Raw genomic sequence first — 24,529 nt, 5'->3', positions numbered from 1 at the left:
ATACAATTCAATCGCCCTCTCTTTTTGATCTTTCACAGAGAAACACATAGTAAATTCGCCAAGAATCCAAGTTCGAGTGCAAGAACTTGGGTTAGATAGTTGTATCCTGCAAGATAGACGTCTGTTGAATTACTGCACTGGTGTAGGGGTGAATTTTTGTCTTAGGAGATTGCTACTGCAAGCCTCTATCTTCCATAAACAAGTTAGTGATTTGTGATTTTATATGCAATTTTATTAATTGTTCATATTCTGGTATATTGTATATATAGTGAAATTGTAATTTGAAATAAATTGTGAATTTATTATATATTGTATAATTGACATTTGATTGGTTCTCACATCATCAAGTTCCATCCTTACTACTTTGTGTTGCCTAGTGTTCTCTAAATGCGATCCGCATGATGGTTGGGGAGTAAGTTCTTTGACTTGGACCTAACTATCAATGAGTTCTAGTACTTCTTCAACATAGGTTATATTGACGGAGTTGGGCAGCTGAGAACTCGCCATAGGCTTTTTGATCTCTTAAGCAAAAGGGATCACGATTGGGCCAAGACACCTTGGAGATCAGCGGAAGGTGTGAATTTGACTCTTCACTTGAACTACGTGTTCCGACTACCCTTATTGATTGTAAGTGATTTGTTTAGTCTTTGGGCAAGCTTTTGTTGAGCTGCACATGGGGATGCTTCAGAGCCCTGCCCATGTAATGAGGGCAATCTTGTTTTCCTAGAATAAAAGCTTATGTGTTGCCTTGTGAATTTTTGTGATTATTTTTTGCTCCACAAAGAAGATCTAGAATTTTGAAGAGAGGGGAGAGGAGATTTGAAATTTTGAACAGTTAATGAAGTCGTTGAAGTGAGCAATTATACAATAAGAATTTAGACATTTTACATAAAAAATAATAAAGAACAACAATTTTTTAGGGAATGGATCATTCTAGCAACCAAATTGTAAAGAATGGATCAAAACAGCCAAATTTCCAAGAAAAAATCTATGAAGGAAAAGTAGTTTGTGAAATTGATTTGTTCCAAGTTGTTTTTTGGGTTGACAGCCAAAAAAGATCGAGAAAGACCGAAGAGAGTGGCGGGTAAGATAAGCTAGAATGAATCGTCAAAAGCGATTCGGTGGGAAGGACACGTGTGAGCACTGTGGTGACTGCCGACGCATATACAATTCTTCGCCACTCCGCGGCACTCAAGAGTCAAGTCTTCGCTCGCTCACAATGAATAAAGTGAACAAAAAGCAAAGAGCTGACTAATTAGCAAACTCTCTCCTCTCCCTCTCTCTCTCTCTCTAGGGTTTTCGCTGTTCCCATAATCCCAATTTAAACTTCATCCCTGCAATCAAGGATCGATTTTTTGGCTGTATAATTTCAAGGCTTTGCAATTTTCATGGAGGTAATTAACTACTTTTGTGATTTGACTGTTTTGGTTGTCCATCAAATGATTAAATTGGTTTCCATTGGTAAGAAAATATGACAAGCTCATGAATTGTAATATTCCCTCTTAAATTAGGTGTTAAACACTGTTTAATTGACCCTTGATTCTTCTGATTGTTCGTTTTCATATGTTTTAGTGTACTTCAATGCTTTATTTCTGAATTCAAGGGGAAGAAAGGAGTAATTTGTTATTTATTTGTAATTTTGAGAGCTCTTAATTTGATTTTATGAATTTTTGATCTGATTATCTTGGTGGGTTAAATTATTTGTGCTTCTTAGTGTTGGCCTTTCAGTGCTGAAGTTGTTCCCTTTGTTGTAAATACAATGTAAGATAATATACTTTGTATTGGTTTGATTAAGGATATACTTTTAAACTCCATTGTTCTTGATTGCGTTAGTACTTCACCTTCATTATTTATGCTTCTATGTCCCCGTGGAAGAAGTTCCGTGAATTTTACAAATCGTATTTGCTAAGCTTACAGCGTTGCTTTACAGGTTCCGGGAATAGAAGAGACCAACAAATCCGATGCCCATTTGACATCAGCAGCAGCTTTTGTGGAGGGAGGAATCCAGGAAGCCTGTGATGATGCTTGCAGTATATGCCTAGAGGCCTTCTGTGAAAATGATCCTTCTACGGTATATATAAAATGGTTGAGACACTATTATCTTTTCTTATCTGGTTTCCGTTTTAATCAATTCTCGTTTTCTGTATGCAGTTGACGGGTTGCAAGCATGAATTTCATCTTCAGTGCATTCTTGAGTGGTATTTTTCTGATACCCATTTCTTAGTATTTAAAGTTCTTTTTCCGTTTATAATTCTTTTGTTGTTGATATTATAGTTAGATTTTCTTGTTCTTGTTCATGAAATGCCTATGAATGGTAGCACAGGATTATAAGGTAGCCAAATAATGTGACTGTGGAAATAGTTCGTTGTTGGAATTAAAGATTAGATCTAGGCATTTGTGTCAGAATCCCTGTTCTGGTTCCACATCTTACTTCTAGGGAATGCTGTGTGCATTGTGAATTGTGAATTGTGATTTTATAGTTGGCATAACTACTCCACGCTAAGAAATTGATATTTACTTGTTGGTCAGTTGTGAACTCATGGAAATTGATTAACAGGTAAATTCTAGTTGTTAAAGCCTTCAGGGATACTTCAAATGAAATCTCTTCACATGACATCAAATTTCTACTTTTTGTAATGATGGTCAACCTAGTTATACCTTTGACTTTTGTACTACCAACAGCATGCCTTAACAACTTGTACAATAATGATTAAGGCATATTAATTTGAGCCGAATAATTCATATCCTATCTTCTATTATCTTTATGTTTGCAATAATAGTTTTAATGAGCTTTCTTTGACATCTTGAGGTTTGTCTCCTTTCTCACACATGATTCATGAACTTTCATTTTGCCCGTGAATAAATACACCTTTCTTTTAGTTATTATGGTTATCAAGAATCCAAGATAGATATGATGGTGCCAGAAGCTTGTTTCTACGCAGTTACCTATTAACTTAAGAGGAATGCTAGCATCAATTGCTGCAACACCCTTTTGCCAATTGTCATGTGGCTTTCCTTTTAATTTTTATATGTTAATTTAACTTACAGATTTATGAACCATGTTTGTCTTACTTATTTACTCAATTGCCATTCACTCTCCCTCCATTTGTAGCTTTTTACATCCTGTCTCCCCCCTCTTATCCTAAACCTAGAAATCATTTCTGTATTTCTTTCTGATTCCATATAAAACCATATATTCAGAGCTTGAAATTTCAAATAAAAGCAATGGACTGCAGTCACTTAAAAGAAGGAAAATTAATAGAAGGAACGCTCAGTCAATTACACATAATTATATTTAAAAAAAAAATAGAGGGAATGATCAAGGAGAAGGTAAACAAGAGACAAAACGAAAAAAACAAGGCGGTGAAAAACCAATTTTATTTCAGCCAACAGAACCTTAAAGAAAACAAAACTACATAAAAAATGTAATGGCATTTTTAATTTCTTGGTGGAGAATATGTTATGACTCTCCTGCAAACCCAAGATTTCAATTTCGTTTTTATTAGACTTAGAAATCTACGAATTTCGTTTGAACAATGATGACTAATTGGAGGAGGGGCAGTGACTAGGTTGGAAGGTGCAGCAAATGGTTGGGACTGTCGGGTTGGGTCGGAGAAACCAGTGGAAGGCAAGTGAGTTAAGTAGGGAAAACATGGTTCTTAAATATGTGAGTTAAATTAATATTAAACAAAAAATTTAAAGGACACCACGTATCAAATGGGCAAGGAGCGATTGCAATTACCTTAGCAGTCAAAACGGTCTATGAAAGATTTTGCAACAGTGATTTTATGTTGAGCGGAGCCTTATTTTAAAAAGATACATCTATGAATTTTGAAAGTTCTCAAAAATTGAAATTTTGTTTCAATCTTGTAGGTGTCAGCGAAGCTCCCAATGTCCTATGTGTTGGCAACCCATCAGCTTGAAGGATCCCACTGGGTTAGTAGTTTTTTTCTTGGTCCTGGTATTCCTTTGATTCATCTCTCATACAAGTATTACAAAATGATAAGAGCTTCATTTTGTGTATTTACAGCCAAGAACTGCTAGAGGCAGTAGTGCAAGAGAGAAGTATTAGGTCTAATCCACCTCGAAATACCACAATATTTCATCATCCAACTCTTGGTGATTTTGAATTGCAGCATGTTTGTATTCTATCTTTGCTCTTTAACGTTATTAAGTTAAATGTAGTATAAACCCACCAAAACTGAAGATTCTTATTAAAAGTTTTTCAATTTTGCTCCTGATGTAGTTACCTATGGGTGTAAATGATGCTGAACTTGAAGAGCGTATAATTCAGCACTTAGCTGCTGCTGCTGCAATGGGTCGTTCACGCCACATTGCCAGAAGGGAAGGACAAAGAAATAGGTCATCAGCTCAAGGTCGCCCGCAATACCTGGTCTTCTCTACCCATCCTAACACACCTCCGGCTCCTGTTTCATCTTCCCCTGATCAGATGGAAGAAGGTGAACCGGCTCCTTCAGTTGCAGTAACTTTCCCTTCGCCTCCTACAAATATAGGGGAAGAATCGTCTCAAATGGCCACTCCTGTACATTCATCACAATCTGGTCCTATGGCTGCCTCAGTGTCTGGATCTAGTGTTTCTTCTCCAAATCAACAAGGATCTTCCATGAGCAATAGGTACTAGATTCTTCAGCTTGATTAGATATATGTTGGTGCGCAAATTCACATCTTTTTTTCTTTTTTTTCTCTCCGTTGTTGATTTATTACTATCTTATTATCATTTTCCTTTAGGAGGTCACCTAGCCAGTCATCCCCAAGTACCCAAGATAGAGCTGGCCCATCAGACATGCAATCATTTTCAGACTCTCTGAAAGCTCGATTTAGTGCAGTATCAACGAGGTATAAATATGCTTTAACCTTTGTAATTTATTCTACCATTTCTGAATGAGTTTTATTTTCCTATTTTCTCGTTGCATAAACATCACACGTTCTCATTTTCAATTAGATACAAAGAGTCAATATCAAAAAGCACAAAAGGTTGGAAGGAGAGATTGTTCTCTCGCAATACTTCCATGGCAGATCTTGGTTCGGAAGTTAAAAGAGAGGTTAATGCAGGGTTTGAAACTGTATCACGCATGATGGAGCGTCTGGAAACAAAAGACAATAACAGAGTTAATGATGCTTCTGTGTCAAATAGTTTAGACAGTCCGGTTTCTGGATCAGACAATCGACAGATATCTGAAAGTGGTGGTGAAATTTTTTTAAATGACCACAATAAACCAGCTGCTTGTGCTACAGGTTCTACTTCAAATTAGGCATTTTTCAGCAATTGCATTAACTCAAAGAAGTTCCTTATATAAGGTAAGTTGTGTATTGAATTTTTTTATGCATTTTAGAACTCAGTATGTGATTTTTGTATTTTCCTTTTCTCTGAATCCACTTGGATTTTTCCTGTAATTTTTTTTTCTTTCTATTTAGTTTACTTTTCTCTTGTCTTTTGGGTCTCCATGTTTTTTGCATGAGTCCTGTGTCTTTTTCTCAAGTTGGTTAATGTATTTATTGCCTTTCTTGATGAAATATATTGGTATTTGATTAGTGTGTTGTCTTTTTTTTTTTTCTTTTTTTTCCCCTCAAGTTGGTTAATGTGTTTATTGCTATTCTTGATGAAATATATTGGTATTTGATTAGTATGTTGTCTTTGTTTCTTTTTCTCAAGTTGGTTAATGTGTTTATTGCTCTTTTTGATGAAATATATTGGTATTTGATTAGTGTGTTGTCTTGGTTTCTTTTCTCTGTATTGTGGCTTCATATTTTAACATTTTGGTAGAGCGGAAGAATAAGCATGGATTTCTGTGGGAGTTCAAGATTTATGCATGAGGGAGGTGAAAGCTAGTTTTAAAATCTTATTCTATACTTGCCTTTTTGTGTGTACTGTTTCCCTTGGCAGTAGCTGCTTTAATGATGCTCCTGCAAATAGGAGCATTTTCTCTTCAAGTATCTTGGTAGGAACAAGTATTCTTCACTGGAAGCTCTCTTAGCTGAATGTAGAACTTTATTGTTTGCATCTCGAGCTGAGGAATTTTATGTGTCTTAAGGTCAGAGGTTGTTCATTGTTAATGTAGCTGTGCATATGTGCATATGTGTATGAAAGTTGAAACATGGCTGCTGTTAAGTTAGATATCCTACATTAGTAATATGCCTTTGAATAAGGTTGCAGCAGCTACTATGAATAGTTGTATTGATCTATGAGGTAGCCTGGTTCAGTAACGTAATTAGTCAAACAACAATCCTTATGGGCCTTGTATTTGTACTGAAACCATGCTTTTGTTGTTGATCAGTTCATCCAAAAGTATGGTTGATAAAAACCAGCTCCACAACTCACTTAGCTCAGCTCCGTACTGGTCACATATCTTTACCATTTATGTGTGTTTGCTTTTCTCCTTACTCTGTTTTTCTCTTTCACAATCTATTCTTTTCTGTCAAAATGTGTATCATCAGGTCGTCACTTATCAGTCTAATCTATAACTCTTGTGCCTCGTAACTCTAGAAAAGGAAATGCCAAAATCCACTACCACCAAATCCGCGACATATCTTTCAGTCTGGTCCCAATCTCCTCTCTATCTAGAAAGCACAAACTCTCGCCCTACCTGTTCATGGACTCAAAATTGTCTGAGTCACTGCTGCATATTTGGATTCTGGGTGTCGTGAAATTTGCAGGACATGTATCTGAGTTGATCTTTCTTCCTCAATATTTATATCAGGAAATGGACTACCATTGATGAAATCAAATACCATGTTATCCCAAACCCTCAGCTGGATAGCCATGGGCGAGTGGCATTTGACCCAAAATTCAAGTCCTCTCACCCTTTGTTTGGAGGAGGGGCCAAAAAGATTTAGTCTCAATTCTTAAAAAATGCACTCATGAGCTCCACCAATGAACTACTGGAGCACCACATAGGTACTAATAAAACACCTGAGGGGTATGATCGGGCAAGGCACTTCCAAGTTCCAAGGGATATAGGCAGAATGAGGAAGAAATTGATCACAAAAAATTAAATAGGAGTTAAAAATGCACCACATCAGCATTAGTCATTTGCAAATCCCTGTCACATGCCTTTGTAGTGATCATGTCGATGCATTTCTAATCCCTCCTATTTAACTTTTTGTGATCCATGTCTTCATCACTTTGTCTAAGGTCATTGGAATTTGGAAGTTCCTCACCCAAACATACCCTAAATGCACTATAAAAATACTAAGATTGGGACTTACAAAAATACACCTTGCAAGGAGTCATTTCATAGTTCTCTCAAATGAATTGCACCTAATTATTATCAAGTCCTGCTCTCTAATTTTGTAACAATTTAAACCTAAGTTCCATGTAACTTTGAAGTCTCTAATCCAAACATAGCATTAGGGACAAGGTCCTCAAGGTCAGTAATAACTCCTCGAGTGTGGCAACAATGGCCTTGGATACAGGGCTCCTTGGCCACTTCTTTGTGGGTGTGTTAGGGTTTCGTGTGAACTGAGGTGCAAAGAAAACTATAAAAATACCAAGATTGGGACTTACAAAAATACACCTTGCAAGGAGTCATTTCATAGTTCTCTCAAATGAATTGCACCTAATTATTATCAAGTCCTGCTCTCTAATTTTGTAACAATTTAAACCTAAGTTCCATGTAACTTTGAAGTCTCTAATCCAAACATAGCATTAGGGACAAGGTCCTCAAGGTCAGTAATAACTCCTCGAGTGTGGCAACAATGGCCTTGGATACAGGGCTCCTTGGCCACTTCTTTGTGGGTGTGTTAGGGTTTCGTGTGATCTGAGGTGCAAAGAAAAGATGAAGAGGTGGGCAACAGGCCCAAAGGGGAAAGTAGAGTGTAAAAAGAGAGGTGAATGGGGTTGAGGTAGTGGGGATGAAGCTAGCCCTTTTGGGTCATTAGTCAAGGGACAATTGGCTATTCCTGGAGTCTCTCATTACTATGGTCAACTGGTATATAGCTTCAGGGTGCGAAGTGCTTGCCTTTCTGTTTGGTTTGTTTGTCTATCTACCTATCTAGTGGGCGTGTCATCTATAGGAGTTGAAGGCATGCGATTAAAAATGTTAATGGAGGTTTCGGAAAGTGTTATGTTGTGGAATCATAATATAACAATTTCACGTCTGAAGGCTAAGTTGCCTGCATTGTTGTGGAAAGCAGCAAACATCAAGAGTTTGAAATGCAGTGCAGGATTCAAAGGATGTGTGGGGAGAATATATGTGTAAGTTAGTGAGCAGGAAGTTGAATTGATTGTCATGCCATGATTTAGACTTTAGTTGATTGCAAACTTAATCAAGCAACCGGGAATGGTAAAAAATGAACGAAAGAACTTGTTGCAAAATTCTCAGCTGTCTGTGCCGTCCCTTACTGAAGAGTGAAGATTTCATAGTTTTGTTTATTGGCATTTTACTCTGTATATTTGAGTTCATTACTCTTGCCATCTTTGTTTACCTATTTATTAGAGTTTCTTCTGTAGTCTCATCTGCTTAAGATTTGATTTGCTTGGAAAATTGCTCGTTTAAATGCAGGTGGAATCTCCCCTCTGAACTACCAGAGCCCTGTGGATACGATGCTTTTGCCATCGTCTTCCAGTGGAGGATAGTCTGTCTACGTTTGGAAAGAGCATTGCTGATTCAGATATGATTCAGAATAAAGAAACTATAGAATGTATGCTCAACTTTTTAAACCTGAACACCATTATCCGCTTTTAAATTGGTTATCTTATAACTTATTTGTGAATATATACTTCCGCCGCACATGTTAGGTATCTTTGAACCGTACATACGTGTAGACAATTAACTTTTATATGGATATACAGTAATTTCCTACGTGTTCTAGGTCCTTTGAATATTTTTCTTTCTTTTGCCAAACTATGTTAGGACTCAGAACTTAATGCTGTTATGGTACTATACACAACAGCATCAAATTGTCGAAATGTCTATTATCATTGTTGAACTAAATAGTATACCTTAGGATGATGTATGTAATTCTATTGTGATTGTCATGTTGTATCTTCTTTTTTCCTTATATGACATGCAAGGTTCTAAAAGACGTTAGGTCCTAGTTGGGCGGCGGCTGTGGTCTACCGCCTAGGTGGCTAGGCAGAGTCAAGCGGATTTAAGTAAATTTGTTATATATCCTATACATATTTATAATTAAAACAGAAATAAACATATCCAGTAATAAACATATCCAGTAAATATTTGTTTATTTAGGCTCAAAGTGAGTTGCTTATTTGAATCACATATCCAATAAATATTTGTTTGAGTTAGTGTAGTCTCCATGATGAAACTTGTATGATTCCCAACCCAATAAACACATATTTAGAAAATGTAACAGCTTGTCTATAAGGGTTCCCTAACCGACAAAAAAAAGATCAAAGAACATGTTTCATCTCGTTCCATATTAAAGATTCAACACTAGATGATAATGATAGTCTAGTAACCTAGTTGAACTAATTAAAAGTTTAAAATATAACATTTATTTATTAATTTTATTATATGATGCGGTTTCGGTTTTGGTGCGGTTTTAAAAACCTAAAACTGAAACCAAACCGTTTTCTTTGCCGCGATTCAGTTTCGAAACCGAAACCGTTTCAAAATCGCAAAACCAAACCATTCGGTGCGGTTCGATTTGATTCGTGTTTCGGTTTCGGTTTTCGGTTCCAAGTGGCTACCCCTGCTGGAATGTTCGTGCATTTTTTAAACTTTGTCTTTGTACTCATGTCAATATTGCAGGCTGCACATTATGGTACTATTGGTTTGCTAGCTGGACTTGTTAAATAAGTGGGCATGTTGGCCCATATACTTTTACTATTCCTAATTATGCTAGGTGGCTAAATAATTTACTTTATAGCCCAAACACACACACATACAACCCACTTAGTTTCTCTCTCTTTTCTAGAGTATCTCACTCTCTAGTTTACTCGTCAATTTCTCATCTCTACACTCTTTCTTTATTTGTCTTTCCCATCGTTGGGGCCCACAAATGTCCCTTAATAAACTTATGTGCTTACTTTATTCTTGGGCCTGCTCATGTTTCTGTTTTTACACCCCTCTAAGTGTTATTGGTGGTGCTCTTGTTGCAATGAGGATTATAAGCAATCATTAAATAACACATTGGACAACATAGGAAGTAAATTTCCTTTCTGTATAAATGTCCATCCTTCTAGGATAGAAATATTCTTTACTTTATGCTGCATTCGTACTTATGCTTGCTTTGACATTATGTTTTGTAATAAGGGTTCTAAAATGCACACTGCAGAATCTCATTTCAATTACTTTTTGAATTTATTCATAGTTCTCCACAAAACCTTCGCTTTATGACTTCGTCACCTTTCAGGTTTCTGCTAGCATGTCTTGATTCTAATATCCACATGGACATTCTAGGTCAGGGTGAGCACATGTTTAGGTAGTCCTACACTAATCACACACATGATGTTAAGCGCTAGTCGTTCTTGATCTCTAATGTCAAAACTATGCCACCTTGTCGAGCACGAACCACACCATCTTTTCTTGATTTTCGGCAATTCAAAACAATTATCACAACGTTATCGAGAAGGCTTTTCGCCCTTCTCAAAAGAATTCATTGGAAATCGCCACTTGTCTTCAAGTGAGAAACTTGAAATGGTTGAGCCTTGGTTCGAACATGTGGAGAAGACGTTCTGCACCATGCAGAAGTTGGAAAACTTTCTGGTTGATCAAAATAGATTGTGACGGTAGTGTGGTTCTTCCAAGGACTAGCAAGGTCGTGGTGGAGGTATGAGAAGGAACAAACTCGAAAGATGAAAGAGAAAATTGGTATATTCAAGCGGAATATAAGACCAGGAAATCTACGAGGCTTTACTTTGTGTCAAGGATTTCAAAAATGTCACTTACAAACCCCTCAGTTCTCTTGTGGCATCTGCGAGATGTACTACATACTTGGAATTCTACGATGCTTTACTTCGCATCAAGGATTCGGAAAATGTCATGAGTGACAATATTGGTGATGAAGATGGTAACATTAAGCGAAGAACACCAAGGGTAGCCTTCCTTTGGTTCCTGGCATAGTCAATTGTTCAAATGAAGCAGTTACAATCCTGGATCTTCTAGTGGAGGTTCGAGTTCCAACACACCCTGTTTTGGGGCTAAATCCATCGGTAATTATAGTTTTCATCCTTAAGGAAGTTCCAACAACACCAATACTTAGAATTTCTTCCGATGCAATACTTATCACTACGACAAAGGAGTACAATTTGTTACACATGCGGTCTAACTAGTGGCCCCTTAAGCAACAAATTTATCTCAAAGAACAGTCCTTTATCAGCCAAACTTACTCATGGAAATTGACCGAAATCGACACTAGCATATTGATGTACCAACCACTATCAAGGCAATGCTACCCAGTGTTCGGGAGTTGTCAACTAGTATCCAGGCTATTCAGTACTAGGATGGCGGTGCACAATGGTATGAGTTGGACAATATTATAATGTCGGAGAAAAATCCAACAATAAGGAAGGTGGCAGGCAGACAAACCAAGGCAACCAGGGCCAAGGAAATTAGAATCAGGGTAATAGAAAAGCATATCGTGCAAGAGGAGAGCTGAACCATGGCCATGTTAACATATCACCCACTAGGATGCCAAAAACAATCCCGACTTATTATGAGTACGCTAAACATCGTCGCTCACTTTGCTAGTGTTTCGATTAATTCGAGTGTCACCTACTGTCATATCACTTTTGTTTGCTCAAATGACTTAACCACAAGGTACCCCTATTGGGTGCAACATGGGAATCACAATGCCATGAGGCGAAGTTTGTTACGTCTAGTGGGAAATAGAGGATGCTCCGTTCTCATTGCCAATCAAATGATGTCAGTTAATCTCATTATGTTGGATATTGTGGGCTTTAATGTGATCTTAGCGAGGATTGGTTACATCAAAATCATGCCTTAGTGGATTTCCGATCAGGCATGCCTATGGTCACTTTCATAAGAAAACATAGGAAATTGAAGGAAACATTCATCCTCAAGATCAAGCCCCAACGGCTCCTTGAAGATCCACTCAAATCCACCTTCAAAGATCAAGCCCACGGCCATTTGAAGAAACTTCCAACTGTTCATCCAAGATCAAGCCTCGACGGCCCTTCGACCAACGAAACACCCATAAATCAACACCTTACGGAGATCGAATCAGAGGATCAAATTCGAGAGAGATTGTAACCCAAAATCATCAAAATACAAATATTTGTTTGTGCACGTCGTTCTTGTCTCTTTCGTTTCAGGAATTTTCCGTGTTCACAAATTGGCACGCCCGGTGGGATATCTCTACATCTCATCTCTTCCTCCGTTCAAGGAATATAAGCACACTTCCAAAATCAATGACGTCAAGGAAGGCTCAAGCTGTTCCCATAACCGGCGCAAAGAACAAAGGCGCCATCGTCGCAAGTGGTGTCACGTTGGGTATCACGACTCGAAGCAAAGCAAAAGCTACTTCTGCCACCTCTTTCACCTCTGCATCAACTCTGCCAGGGGAACGAGAGTACCCCAGGCGCGAGCCTGTGATCACCTTAGCCTCACTAAGGGCACCAAGGGGGGAAAGACCAAGGGAATACTCCGAATCCATGCTCTCCGATGACGATTCAAGCGGCAGTTCAGCCATGCAAGTCATGACCGTTGGAGCAACTTCAGTCGAGGAACAGCTTGCTCAAATGAATGAAGCAATCGCAAGACTAACTCGAACTGTGGAAGAAAAAGACTCGCAAATCGCGGCATTAGTCAACCGACTGGAGGCGCAGGACAGCGAGAAACCCGACCCAGAGGATGATCCACTAAAGGGAGGAGCTGGCGGAGACGAAGAACCCCCGGTGAAGAAAATCAATGGGAAGCCGAAACCAGACCAAGCAGCGGCACTCATGGGATCTCTTTCTATCCAGCAGCTGCAAGAGATGATCACCAACACCATCAAGGCACAGTACGAAGGGAGCTCATATACCTCCGGGTTGTACTCAAAGCCGTATTCAAAGAAGATCGACGCCTTAAGGATGCCGAGGGGTTATCAACCACCAAAGTTCATGCAATTTGATGGAAAGGGAAACCCGAAACAGCACGTTGCCCACTTCGTTGAAACTTGCAACAACGCAGGAACCGAAGGGGACTACCTCGCCAAGCAGTTTGTGCGCTCGCTGAAAGGAAACGCCTTTGAGTGGTACACGGATCTGGAACCTGAGTTCATCAACAATTGGGAGCAATTGGAGCGGGAATTCCTCAATCGCTTCTACAGCACCCGCCGCACTGTGAGCATGCTAGAGCTAACAAGCACAAAGCAGTGGAAGGACAAGCCAGTCATGGACTACATCAACCGATGGCGTAATCTAAGCCTCGACTGTAAGGACAGACTCTTCGAGATTTCTTCAATCGAGATGTGCATCCAGGGCATGCAAGGGGTTTTATAATACATCCTTCAAGGTATCAAACCACGAACTTTTGAAGAATTAGCCACCCGTGCCCACGACATGGAGTTGAGCATCGCTCACCATGGAAAGAAGGAGCCAATCACCGATTTCAAAAGGGATAAGGTGTTCACTTCAAGAGCAGACAATCATGGGAAAAAGCCCGCCAAGGAAGCTTTTACCACCAATACCACCCCTATCAAGACCTCGTCCGCGCTCGTCAAAATCTCTTTCAATAAAGCAAGGGAGATAAAAAAAGGTTAGCCTTCCCACACCCAAGATAGGTACAAAAACACCTTGAGGGAATTGGAGCAGAAGGTATACCCTTTTCCGGACTCCGACATGGACGCAATGCTGGACGACTTACTGGAGAAGAAGGTGATTGAGTTACCCGAATGCAAACGCCCTGAAGAAATGAATCGCATCAATGATCCCAAGTACTGCAAGTACCATCGTATCGTGGGTCATCATGTGGGCAAGTGTTTCATCCTAAAAGAACTCATCATGAAGTTGGCACAACAAGGACGGATTGAGCTCGACCTAGAAGACACAGCTGCGACGCACACCACTACGGTCGTGTTCGGATCCTTTGATCCCGTGCTTCTTCAAGAAATGCCTGACCATGCTCGGCAATACTCAAACCACACTGCACATTCTGCACCACCATCACTGGGGGCAAGCAACCAGGACGCACCTACTGACGATGACAGAGGATGGACATTGGTGACCTATAAGAGGACGAGGAAACTAAAACCGCAAGCTATAAAGCAAAAGGGGGAACAAGGGAGAAAGCACCGCTGTCGCAGCAATAGGAAGCCTAAGAGAAACATAGGAGCTGCCAAGCCAATATATGCTGGGGAACCTGAGGAGCAAAAGCCACGCATTCCCGTCTCATTGCACGAATACTTCCCGGAGGACTTTTTCCAACATTGCACTATCACCGCATGTCACGTGGTCGAAGTAGAAACGGAAGAACCCTCAAAGGGCAAAATTGTCGCCGCTGAGGGAGAAAATACTCCTACACCTGAAGAAGGTCTGCCAATACACTTTAGCATCGAGGAAGCGCTACAATTTCCAAAGAAGATACGAAGGGCATTGGCAACGGTTTTAGCGAGTCCAAACCTCACAACCGACCTCGGCCACACGAGTGTGCCACATGCTGTGCCACCGAGGACACAATCCATTTCACCGACGAAGACTTGTTGCTAGGATCCAAGCCTCACAACCGACCTCTCTTCGTCTCTGGGTACGTAAGGGAGCATAAAGTCAGCCGCATGCTTGTGGACGGCGGGTCAGCCATAAATATCATGCCAAAGTCAACAATGACCGCAATCGGCATCAAGGTGGATGAACTATCCCTAAGCCGTCTACTAATCCAAGGTTTTAACCAATGAGGACAAAGAGCGATGGGCATGATCCGAGTGGAGATGACCATTGGTGAACTCAAGTCAAGCGTGATGTTCCACGTGATTGATGCAAGAACTTCCTACGGTCTGCTCTTAGGAAGGCCTTGGATCCATGCGAACGGAGTGGTACCGTCCACCCTTCACCAATGTTTAAAATTTTACCAAGAACGAGTGAAGGTGATCTATGGCGACACCAAGCCATTCACCGAAGCCGAATCACATTTCGCAGACGCCAAGTTCTACATGAATGAAGACACGGTGCCCGAAACTCTTCCAAAAGAGATTAAATCCATGACCAAAGCAGCGTCTAAAAAACAGGAGTGGCAAGCTATACCCAAGAAGCAAGAAGAAGAAGCTATGCCATCTTCAAGCAAAAACGACGATGAGCTTTCTAAACCTGCAACAACCAGAGGAAGTAGGACGACCCCAAACGGACCAAGCGTACCCGTCTTCCGGTACATCCCGATGTCGAGAAGAAAGAATGGTCAATCCCCGTTCGAAACTGCAGCGAGCAAAGCCGATGCACAGCGGCACATAGATAATGTAAAGTTGCTCAAAACGAATGCAGTTTTGCCTCTGACCCAGCTAGGTGACACTAAGGTTGCAAAACCATCACAAGGCTTCATAAAAGGCCTGCCAAAGGGGGTAGAACCAAGCTTTCTCCCAACCAAAAGGACCGAAGAAGGTTTTGATCCAAACGCCTACAAACTTATGTCGAAAGCTGGGTATAACTTCACCTCCTCTGCAAATTTGGGAAAGAATGATTTGAACACCGTCAAAGACAACGAACGTGATCTCACTAAAACTCAGAAGAGGTTAGAGAAGCATGGTTACGGGGTTAGCAACAACAAAGCTGGGCTTGGCTTCACACCAAATGCATCGGTGAAGATCTCCAGCAAGGCAAAAAATGCTAGCGCTCAACACATCAGCGTACGCATTATACAAGATAAAGAGGAGCCTCAACCTGCCCCCCGGACATCAGTATTCGATAGAATGAATTGTTCAAAGCCCAGAGTTTCAGCACCTAAACTCATTAGCGGTCAAAACAAAACTTCCGTCTTCAAAAGGCTTAACACGTCAGTATCTCGAGGCTCTGTTTTCAAAAGGTTATCAAAACCTAAAAAGCAAAGCAATACGACTAGCTTTCCTCCACGACAGTCAGTTATGGAAAGACTTGGAGAAGCCAAAGAGCATTCCAAAAGGAGAAAGACGACACCAGAAGTAGAAGAGATCGATCGCCTGGCAGAAAAGGATGACGTTCGAAGTTCCATTCCTTCAAGAATGAAGCGCCAAGCAATATTGGAGGTTAACACAGTTGGATCACTGAAAGTGAAAAGGCGCACCATCATTCACACTGGACAATCTTCATGCCAACTAGCTCGAGAGGTTAACACCGAAGAAGAAGCCCAAGACGTCTTCCACATCACAATCCAAGAAGGTGAAGAAGATGAAAGCCTCGAAGAAGATGTCATTGCAGCACCGTCACAACTCGAAGATGGGGGGCAAGCCACAGTTGACGATCTCAAAGAACTCAACTTAGGCACAAGTGAGGAACCGAAACCTATCTTCGTGAGCGCATTACTAAGTGCAGACGAGATAGAGAAGTATTACCAGCTGCTATTAGAGTTCAAGGACGTCTTTGCTTGGACCTACAAGGAAATGCCCGGCCTCGACCCTATCATTACTGTGCATCATCTTGCAGTCAAGCCTGGAACGCGACCAATAAAGCAAACTCAAAGACGCTATCGATCCGAGCTCATCCCACAAATCGAGGCCGAGATTGACAAGTTGATCGAAGCAGGCTTCATTCGAGAGGTGCAATACCCCAAGTGGATCTCCAACATCGTCATAGTCCGTAAGAAATCTGGACAAATACGTGTTTGCGTGGACTTTCGAGACCTCAATAATGCTTGCCCAAAGGACGACTTCCCCTTGCCAATCATTGAAATCATGGTGGACGCAACCACTGGCCATGAGGCACTATCATTCATGGACGGCTCTTCTGGATACAATCAAATTCGTATGGCTCTTGAAGATGAGGAACTAACAGCCTTCCGCACTCCAAAAGGTATTTACTGCTACAAGGTGATGCCCTTTGGTCTGAAGAATGCTGGAGCTACATATCAACGCGCAATGCAGAAGATCTTCAGTGACATGCTACATAAGAATGTAGAATGTTATGTAGACGATGTGGTGGTCAAGACAAAGAAAAGATCAAATCACTTGAAGGATTTGCGAGTAGTGTTCGAAAGGTTGCGAAAATACAACCTCAAGATGAACCCGTTAAAGTGTGCATTTGGCGTCACATCTGGAAAGTTCCTTGGCTTCATTGTCAAGCATCGTGGCATTGAAGTGGACCAATCAAAGATCAAGGCCATTCAAAGCATGCCCGAACCAAGAAACCTGCACGAGTTGAAAAGTCTACAAGGTCGGCTAGCCTTCATCAGACGCTTCATCTTCAACCTTGCAGGGCGTTGTCAACCGTTCAGTCGACTCATGAAGAAAGATGTCCTGTTCGTATGGGACGAAGCATGCAACAATGCTTTCGAAAGCATAAAGAAGTATTTATCAAGTCCACCTGTCCTGGGGGCACCTGTACCAGGGAAACCGCTCATATTGTACATTGCTGCTCAGGAAAGTTCAGTTGGAGCACTCTTGGCACAGGAAAACGAGGCCCAGAAAGAAGGAGCGCTCTACTACCTCAGTCGAACGCTTACCGGCGCTGAATTGAACTACTCCCCAATAGAAAAAATGTGCCTGGCCTTGATGTTTGCCATCCAGAAGCTCAGACATTACATGCATGCTTACACCATCCACTTGGTTGCTAAAGCTGACCCGGTCAAATACGTCATGTCTAAGCCAGTTTTGACAGGGCGACTAGCTAAATGGGCATTACTTCTCAATCAATACGAGATCATCTACGTCCCAGCTAAAGCCGTCAAAGGACAAGCGCTAGCAGACTTTCTTGCCGACCATCCAATCCCAGCCGATTGGAAAATCTCAGACGACTTGCCCGACGAAGAGGTGTTCTGCATCGACATATTCCCGACGTGGACGATGTTCTTCGATGGATCTGCACGAGCAGACGGAGCAGGGGCAGGAGTAGTATTCATGTCGCCACAAAGGCAAGTACTACCTTATTCATTCCAGCTAAGCGAATTATGCTCCAACAACGTTGCTGAGTACCAAGCACTGAGCCTCGGGCTCCAAATGGCAATCAACATGGAAATCGCAGCCCTTGAGATATACGGCGACTCCAAGCTCATAATCAATCAACTCCTGACTGAATATGAGGTGAGGAAGGATGACCTCATCCCATACTTCCGGCTGGCAACGCAGTTGCTACAAAGGTTTGAGGCCGTAACACTAGAGCACGTGCCGAGAAAAGAGAATCAAATGGCAGACGCTCTCGCCAACTTAGCCTCGAGCATGACATTAGGAGAAGACGAAGCTACAAACGTGCCAGTCTGCCAAAGATGGGTAATCCCGCTTGTCACTGAAATAGTATTAAGTGATACAAACGTTATTTCAATACTTTCGGTCAACGTTGAAGAATGGAGACAGCCTCTGATCAACTACTTGGAGCATAGAATGCTTCTAGATGATCCGAAACGCCGCTCTGAAGTACGTCGACGAGCACATCGATTCCTCTATTACAAAGGGACACTCTACCGGCGATCTTTTGAAGGAGTACTTCTGAGATGCCTAGGCGAGGAAGAAGCCAATCAAGCCATGGAAGAAGCACACTCAGGAATATGTGGAGCACACTAGTCCGGACCAAAGCTTCATTTCCAGCTCAAAAGAATGGGTTATTACTGGCCAAGAATGGTAAAGGACTGCCTGGAATACGCCAAGAGGTGCCAAGCCTGCCAATTTCACGCCAACTTCATACATCAACCGCCTGAACCATTACACCCCACAGCTACTTCATGGCCATTCGATGCATGGGGATTGGATGTCGTGGGACCAATTGCGCCAAAGTCATCTACAGGAGAGGCTTACATCCTGGCTGCAACAGATTACTTCTCTAAGTGGGCTGAGGCCATACCCCTGAAGGAAGTCAAGAAGGAAACTGTCGTCTGTTTCATCAAGGGGCATATCATCCATCGATATGGGGTGCCTCGCTACATTGTCACCGACAACGGAAAGCAGTTCTCAAATCGACTCATGGACGAGCTCTGCGAGAAATACAAGTTCAAACAGCACAAATCCTCCATGTATCATGCTCCGGCCAACGGTCTTGCAGAAGCATTCAACAAGACATTGTGCAACCTCCTGAAGAAGGTAATCGGTAGAACAAAGAAAGACTGGCATGAAAGAATAGGCGAAGCCCTATGGGCATACAGGACAACATATAGAACGCCTACCCGAGCCACACCTTATTCTCTTGTATATGGCGTAGAAGCTGTTCTACCACTCGAAAGTCAAATCCCCTCGCTAAGGATGGCTATACAAGAAGGCTTGACTGACGAAGAGAATGCAAAGTTGCGTCTTCAAGAACTGGAGGCACTGGATGAGAAGAGACTCGAAGCCCAGCAACACCTGGAGTGTTATCAAGCGCGACTTTCTAAAGCCTTTAACAAGAAAGTTCTCCCTTGGTCTTTTCAAATGGGAGATCTCGTCCTTTCATTGCGTAGGCCTATCATCACAACTCACAAGACGAAGAGCAAGTTCACGTCAAAATGGGATGGACCATACGTAGTACAAGAAGTCTACACCAATGGCGCCTACTTAATCATGGCGGAAGATGGGTTGAAGATCGGCCCTATCAACGGCAGATTCTTGAAGCACTACTACCCCTGAAAGGCAACAAATTCCTGCTCCTTGTTCGCACGAGCCTAAACTGCACGAACCAAAGCTCATCGCCTGCACGAGCCTAAACTGCATGGCACAACGCTCCCGGTCTGCACGAGCTGAAACTGCAAACGGCACCAAAAGAAAATACCAAAAAAAAATATATATATATATATATGTATGTATTTGAACTACGTTACGACTTGATCTCTTCTTTGGAGGGGTACGTAGGCAGCTCGAATATTCAAAATTTGAGTTCAGTCAAACCAAAATAAGGAATAAAGATTTTATTAAAAGTTTGATGCTATTACAATTTCTTTGTACAAAAAAAAAGAAGAAAAAAAAAAGAAAAAGAGATACATGTTTTATGTATTTACCAAAAAAAAAAAAAAAAAAAAAAAAAAACATATGTTTTATGTATTAAAAAAAATATATATATATCTATATATAAAGGGCCTCAGAAGTAGCCCGTGTCCGAAACCAAGCAAAACCAAGCCCATCCTCACTTGTTTCTCGGCCCAGCAGCAACAAAAGGCTCAAGCCACAGGCCACAAGCCCAATCCGAAGTCAAAACTAATGCCTGCTCAGACTTCACTTACAAATCCAGGCCTAATTCTTGAAGCCTTGATCTGCCAAGCCCACTTTCCTGGTCGTTTTCTTCTACTCCAAATCCAGCTCCAGGAAGAGGACACCCAAGTCCACCCTTTTTTTCCAAATCCAATGCTCTGCCCCCCCACTCCACCATCTCCATCAATAACCTCTCTTTCTCTCTCATCAGCTACGATGCCAACGCCTCCTCACTCATTCTCTCTCCCCACACCACCAACTTTACTGCCACAAACTGCTCATCCACTCACTATTCTTCCATCCCCAGCCGATCCATCAATATCTCCGCCTCCCCATTTCGAATATCCGACACCTGGACTCCCGACTCGGACAGCGCCTACTTCTTCAATACCCACGACAGAGACAACAACATACTCAGCGACTTCGGCTGGATTTTCAACCCGGACGCCTCCAAACCCGATGACGGCTTCCCCTGCCTCGAACCCATCGCCGCCGCCGCCGACACGTCCGATTTGGCGGGAACTACTAGTAGTGGTCCTCTTGTTTTGGATAACAACAGCAGCAGTAGCAGCACCGCCTTTGGGAGCCCCGACCCGGCCCCTGTTGTCGGATCCGCTTCGACCACTCCGTCAGTGTCTACGAGCTCCAGCGAGGATCCGCCTGAGAGGTCTACAGGCTCCGGTGGTAAACCACCATCCGAGATACCGAGTAAGGTTAAAATGAAGGGGCCGAAGAGAATCCGGCAGCCACGATTCGCATTCATGACAAAGAGTGAAGTTGATAATCTTGAGGATGGCTACCGTTGGCGGAAATATGGTCAGAAGGCTGTTTTAAAAAAAAAATAGCCCCTTTCCAAGGAGCTATTATCGCTGCACAAATACCAAATGCACAGTGAAGAAAAGAGTTGAGCGTTCCTCTCAAGATCCCACAACTGCAATTATCACATGTGAAGGCCAACACTGTCATCATACAGTTGCATTCCCTCGTGGGGGAGTCATGGGTCATGAATTTGGCTTTATGGGCCACCAGTTGTCTCAGCTGCCTCCAGCCTCACAGTTCATGTATTATCCAACAATTCGACCGAGAGAGATAACTAATCCTATTAATTTGACCCCAACCTTGTCGCACCAAGTAGTCATCCCACGTTGAAGCGACGATCAGAACTAGGGTTTCCTTTGGCAGGTCCACGGGCTAGTAGTTACTGGGGTCGACGAGGTCGAAGACGACGCCGTTCGACGTCAGAAAATCAAGCAGGCGACGAGCTGGAGCTTCAGAGATGCCGGTTTGGGAGACGAAGAAGAGCTTGCCTCTGCGAGGAGACTGAGCTGCGCAGGGGTGGAGGAGAAGGACATGGCGGGAAATTAAAGTTCTGGGATTGTCCTTTTGCGGAAAATCACATGGGTTGCTGCTTGTGCTATGGCTGGTCCCGAGGTTCTTCGTCGTGTACATGGTGGTCGGGTCGGGTACCACAAAGTGCAGAAGCAACGGAAACAAACAAGAAAGGTCCAAGCTTTTTCTTCAAAACATCCTCAGCTTTTCCGCCGTGACTCTCTTCCACCTCCCACTTCCTCTCCTGCCCTCCATGGAAGCTCTCCGTGCCCTCCACTTCTGCTGGTAAAATGCGACGGCGACTGCGACACATGCATGGTGTGCGTGAAACGGTTGACGGCGAATATGAACCAAGGGAGGGGGTTGCGGGACTGCAGCTACTTCATCTTTTCCTCTACAAGGCACAGCAGCATGTCGGCTCGTCCTTAGGCAACAGTGCGTCCTCATCTTCGCAGGAAGACAGCAACGGCAGTGCATTCTGGCCACCATGATCACAATCGACGAAGAACTATAATGATCGCCGTCAAACGACTAGCCGATCATGAAGCCGACTCCTTACATTCTGCGCTCTCGGCATCGACTCCTTCCACCGCAGCGCCGTTCTCCTCCTCCTTGCAGAACCCGTCGGCTTTGTCTTCTCATCCTCTACCCATCACCTAAATTTATACAAAAAAAATATATAATAAAAAAAGGGATGGTGGAGCAAAGTGGTGCTGCCATCACGTGAAAAAAAAAAAGGGAAATAAAAAAGAGGTGCATCATGCACCATGTGCAAAAAAAAAAAAAAAAAAAAAATTAATATAATAATATATATATATATATATATATATATATATATATATATATAAAGGGATGGTGCATCTGGCACCATGTGCCAGCAAAAAGAAAAAAAAACAAAGAAAAAAAAAAGAAAAAAAAAAAAGAAGAAGGTATGTGTGTGTATAAAAATATATGTATATATATGTATGTGGTGCATCCAGCACGAAAGAAAAAATAATAATAATTAAAAAATAAAAAAATAAAAAAATAAAAAAAGGGCTTCATGGTGCGTCTGGCACCAGGTGCAGAAAAAGAAAGAAAGAAACGTCTGGCACCATGTGCAGAAAAAGAAAGAAAAAAAAAATTTATATATATATATATATATGTGTGTGTATATATATATATATATAAAGAAGTAAATGGATCCTTGGTGGCTAGCACCATGCAAAAAAAAAAGGGGAAAAGGTTTTGGAATGGTGGATCAGTCCATGTGAAAAAATTAATATGTATGTATGTGTGTGTGCATAATATATGTATGTTTACAAAAAAAAAAAAAAAAAAAAAAAACAAACAAAACAAAACAAAACAAATGCATCGAGAGAAATAAAGTCCGTTTTTATTTATTTATTTTTTTTTTTGGAAATTTTACATAAATTTGCATTATACATACTTAAAAAAAAAATCAAATTAAATTTACAAAAGGGGATCTTCAAGGACGATCAGGTGCCACCTCACCACTCGGCAGAGCTCCAGAAATGAGAGGCGCCGGAGGTTGACTGTTTGAAGCCACACCATTCGGCGAAACTCCAGGAAGAAGAGGAGCCAAAGGTTGATCATTTGGAGCTTCATTACGCGGTACAGCCCCAGAAGACGAAGGCAAATGCTGCTGGAACAAACCCACAAACCGCTGATGATCAAGTAAAATCTGACCATCAGATTCCTGCATCTGGTCAATTTTCCTCTTCATGTTTGTGGCATAGTTGTGTGCGAGCTTGTGCAACTGTTTATTCTCATGCTTGAGCCCTCTAATCTCCTGTTTGAGACTCATCACTTCAGCCGCCAACGATTCAACTTGACGGGTTCGAGCAAATAGGCGTTGGGCCATGTTGGACACAGAACCCGCACACTGCACACTAAGAGCCAGAGACTCCTTAACAGCCAACTCATCCGACCGCCTGGAAAGTAGTCTGTTATCTTTGGGAGTGACAAGGTTCCGGGCCACCACCGCAGCGGTCATATCATTCTTCATCACCGAATCCCCAACGGTAAGAGGACCAGTAGGGGATATGAAGGATGGGCGCCATATGTTGTCGGAAGAAGGCGGGACTGCCTCTTCACCAAGGTTCAAATCAAAACGACGGTCGGAGGGTCCAGACATTTTCAAAGGTGTTGAAGAAAGAAAAGGCCAGACAAATCAAGATCTTAGAAGTGCAAGAAGGGAGTTTCTATAAGCGAAAATTCAAGTGTGTTTTGAAACGAACTGCGTGCCTCTATAAAAATCAGCACTCAACAGGATTTCAGAGATCGAAGAGGCGAGCTTCGAAGAGGCCATTCAAAAATCGAAGAGGTAAGCTCAGAAATCGGAGAAGCATCTTGCTTTTCCAGACGTGTTGGCACCCGTCACACGCAAACTCAGCTTTGCGGAAATCATGGGTAATTTGTCGAAGCGCCAATCCCAGATATCGAAGAGCCGTCAATCTTTTTCAGCCGCGTCATCACCTATCATATGCACACTCAACTTTGCGCAAATCACGGGCAATTTGTCGAAGATTTTCGGTGAAGGAGAAAGCACGTGAAGTTTACTGTTCAATCACGCGTTAGTTGCCGACACGAGTGAAAGAATAGTACCTCTACGGGTATTAAGGGACCTCCTATAACTGTCCACCTTCACCTTCCATAGCAAGGCAGACATACAGAGTCTTCCTTCATCTCCAAAGATGCTTTCTCAACGAAGCCTCTCAAGTCATTCAGTGTTCCTTATTCCTTGGGGTACCTCTGCAAGCCAAGGACTCCAAAGCAAAAGTATCTCATATCACCAGGGTAGAAAGCAAGAGTATCTCATATCATGTGTTCTCCCTGTCATTTCCTTTGTCCTTGTTCTTACCTACAAAGACAAGGATAAAGAAAACAATATGCCGGAACTTCCACTCAAACTCGGGTAAGGAACCGACTGCTTGGAACCCTTCCCTGATTGCCTACCTAGCACTGCTCTCGAGTACTCGTTTCCCACTGCTGCTGTACCTCCAAAGAA

The 24,529-nt window shown here is 42.0% G+C and overlaps 1 protein-coding gene and 1 pseudogene across 1 annotated transcript; both read left to right on the top strand.

Moving 5' to 3' along the window:
- Nucleotides 1-918: 918 nt before the first annotated feature.
- LOC103448144 (E3 ubiquitin-protein ligase RHF2A-like) lies at nt 919-8,822 on the top strand. The gene is made up of 9 exons (XM_029088714.2): nt 919-1,394; nt 1,931-2,071; nt 2,152-2,198; nt 3,874-3,936; nt 4,031-4,139; nt 4,247-4,635; nt 4,750-4,857; nt 4,964-5,319; nt 8,523-8,822. The coding sequence occupies exons 1-8, from the start codon at nt 1,389-1,391 to the stop codon at nt 5,271-5,273; spliced, it is 1,173 nt and encodes a 390-aa protein (XP_028944547.1). The 5' UTR covers nt 919-1,388; the 3' UTR covers nt 5,274-5,319; nt 8,523-8,822.
- Nucleotides 8,823-18,633: 9,811 nt separating this feature from the next.
- LOC139189475 (probable WRKY transcription factor 26) lies at nt 18,634-22,198 on the top strand (annotated as a pseudogene).
- The last annotated feature ends 2,331 nt before the right edge of the window (nt 22,199-24,529 follow it).

This window comes from Malus domestica, chromosome 11, assembly GCF_042453785.1.
Source record: "Malus domestica chromosome 11, GDT2T_hap1".
NCBI lineage: Eukaryota > Viridiplantae > Streptophyta > Magnoliopsida > Rosales > Rosaceae > Malus > Malus domestica.
Note: the sequence above shows the minus strand (reverse complement) of the source record. Positions and strands in the feature narration are given on the sequence as shown.

What these genes read in the sequence shown, in the direction of transcription:
- LOC103448144 (XM_029088714.2), top strand. An exon ending in GGATCTTCCATGAGCAATAG is followed by an intron (nt 4,636 to 4,749) that starts GTACTAGATTCT and finishes ATTTTCCTTTAG; the next exon opens with GAGGTCACCTAGCCAGTCAT. An exon ending in TTTAGTGCAGTATCAACGAG is followed by an intron (nt 4,858 to 4,963) that starts GTATAAATATGC and finishes ATTTTCAATTAG; the next exon opens with ATACAAAGAGTCAATATCAA.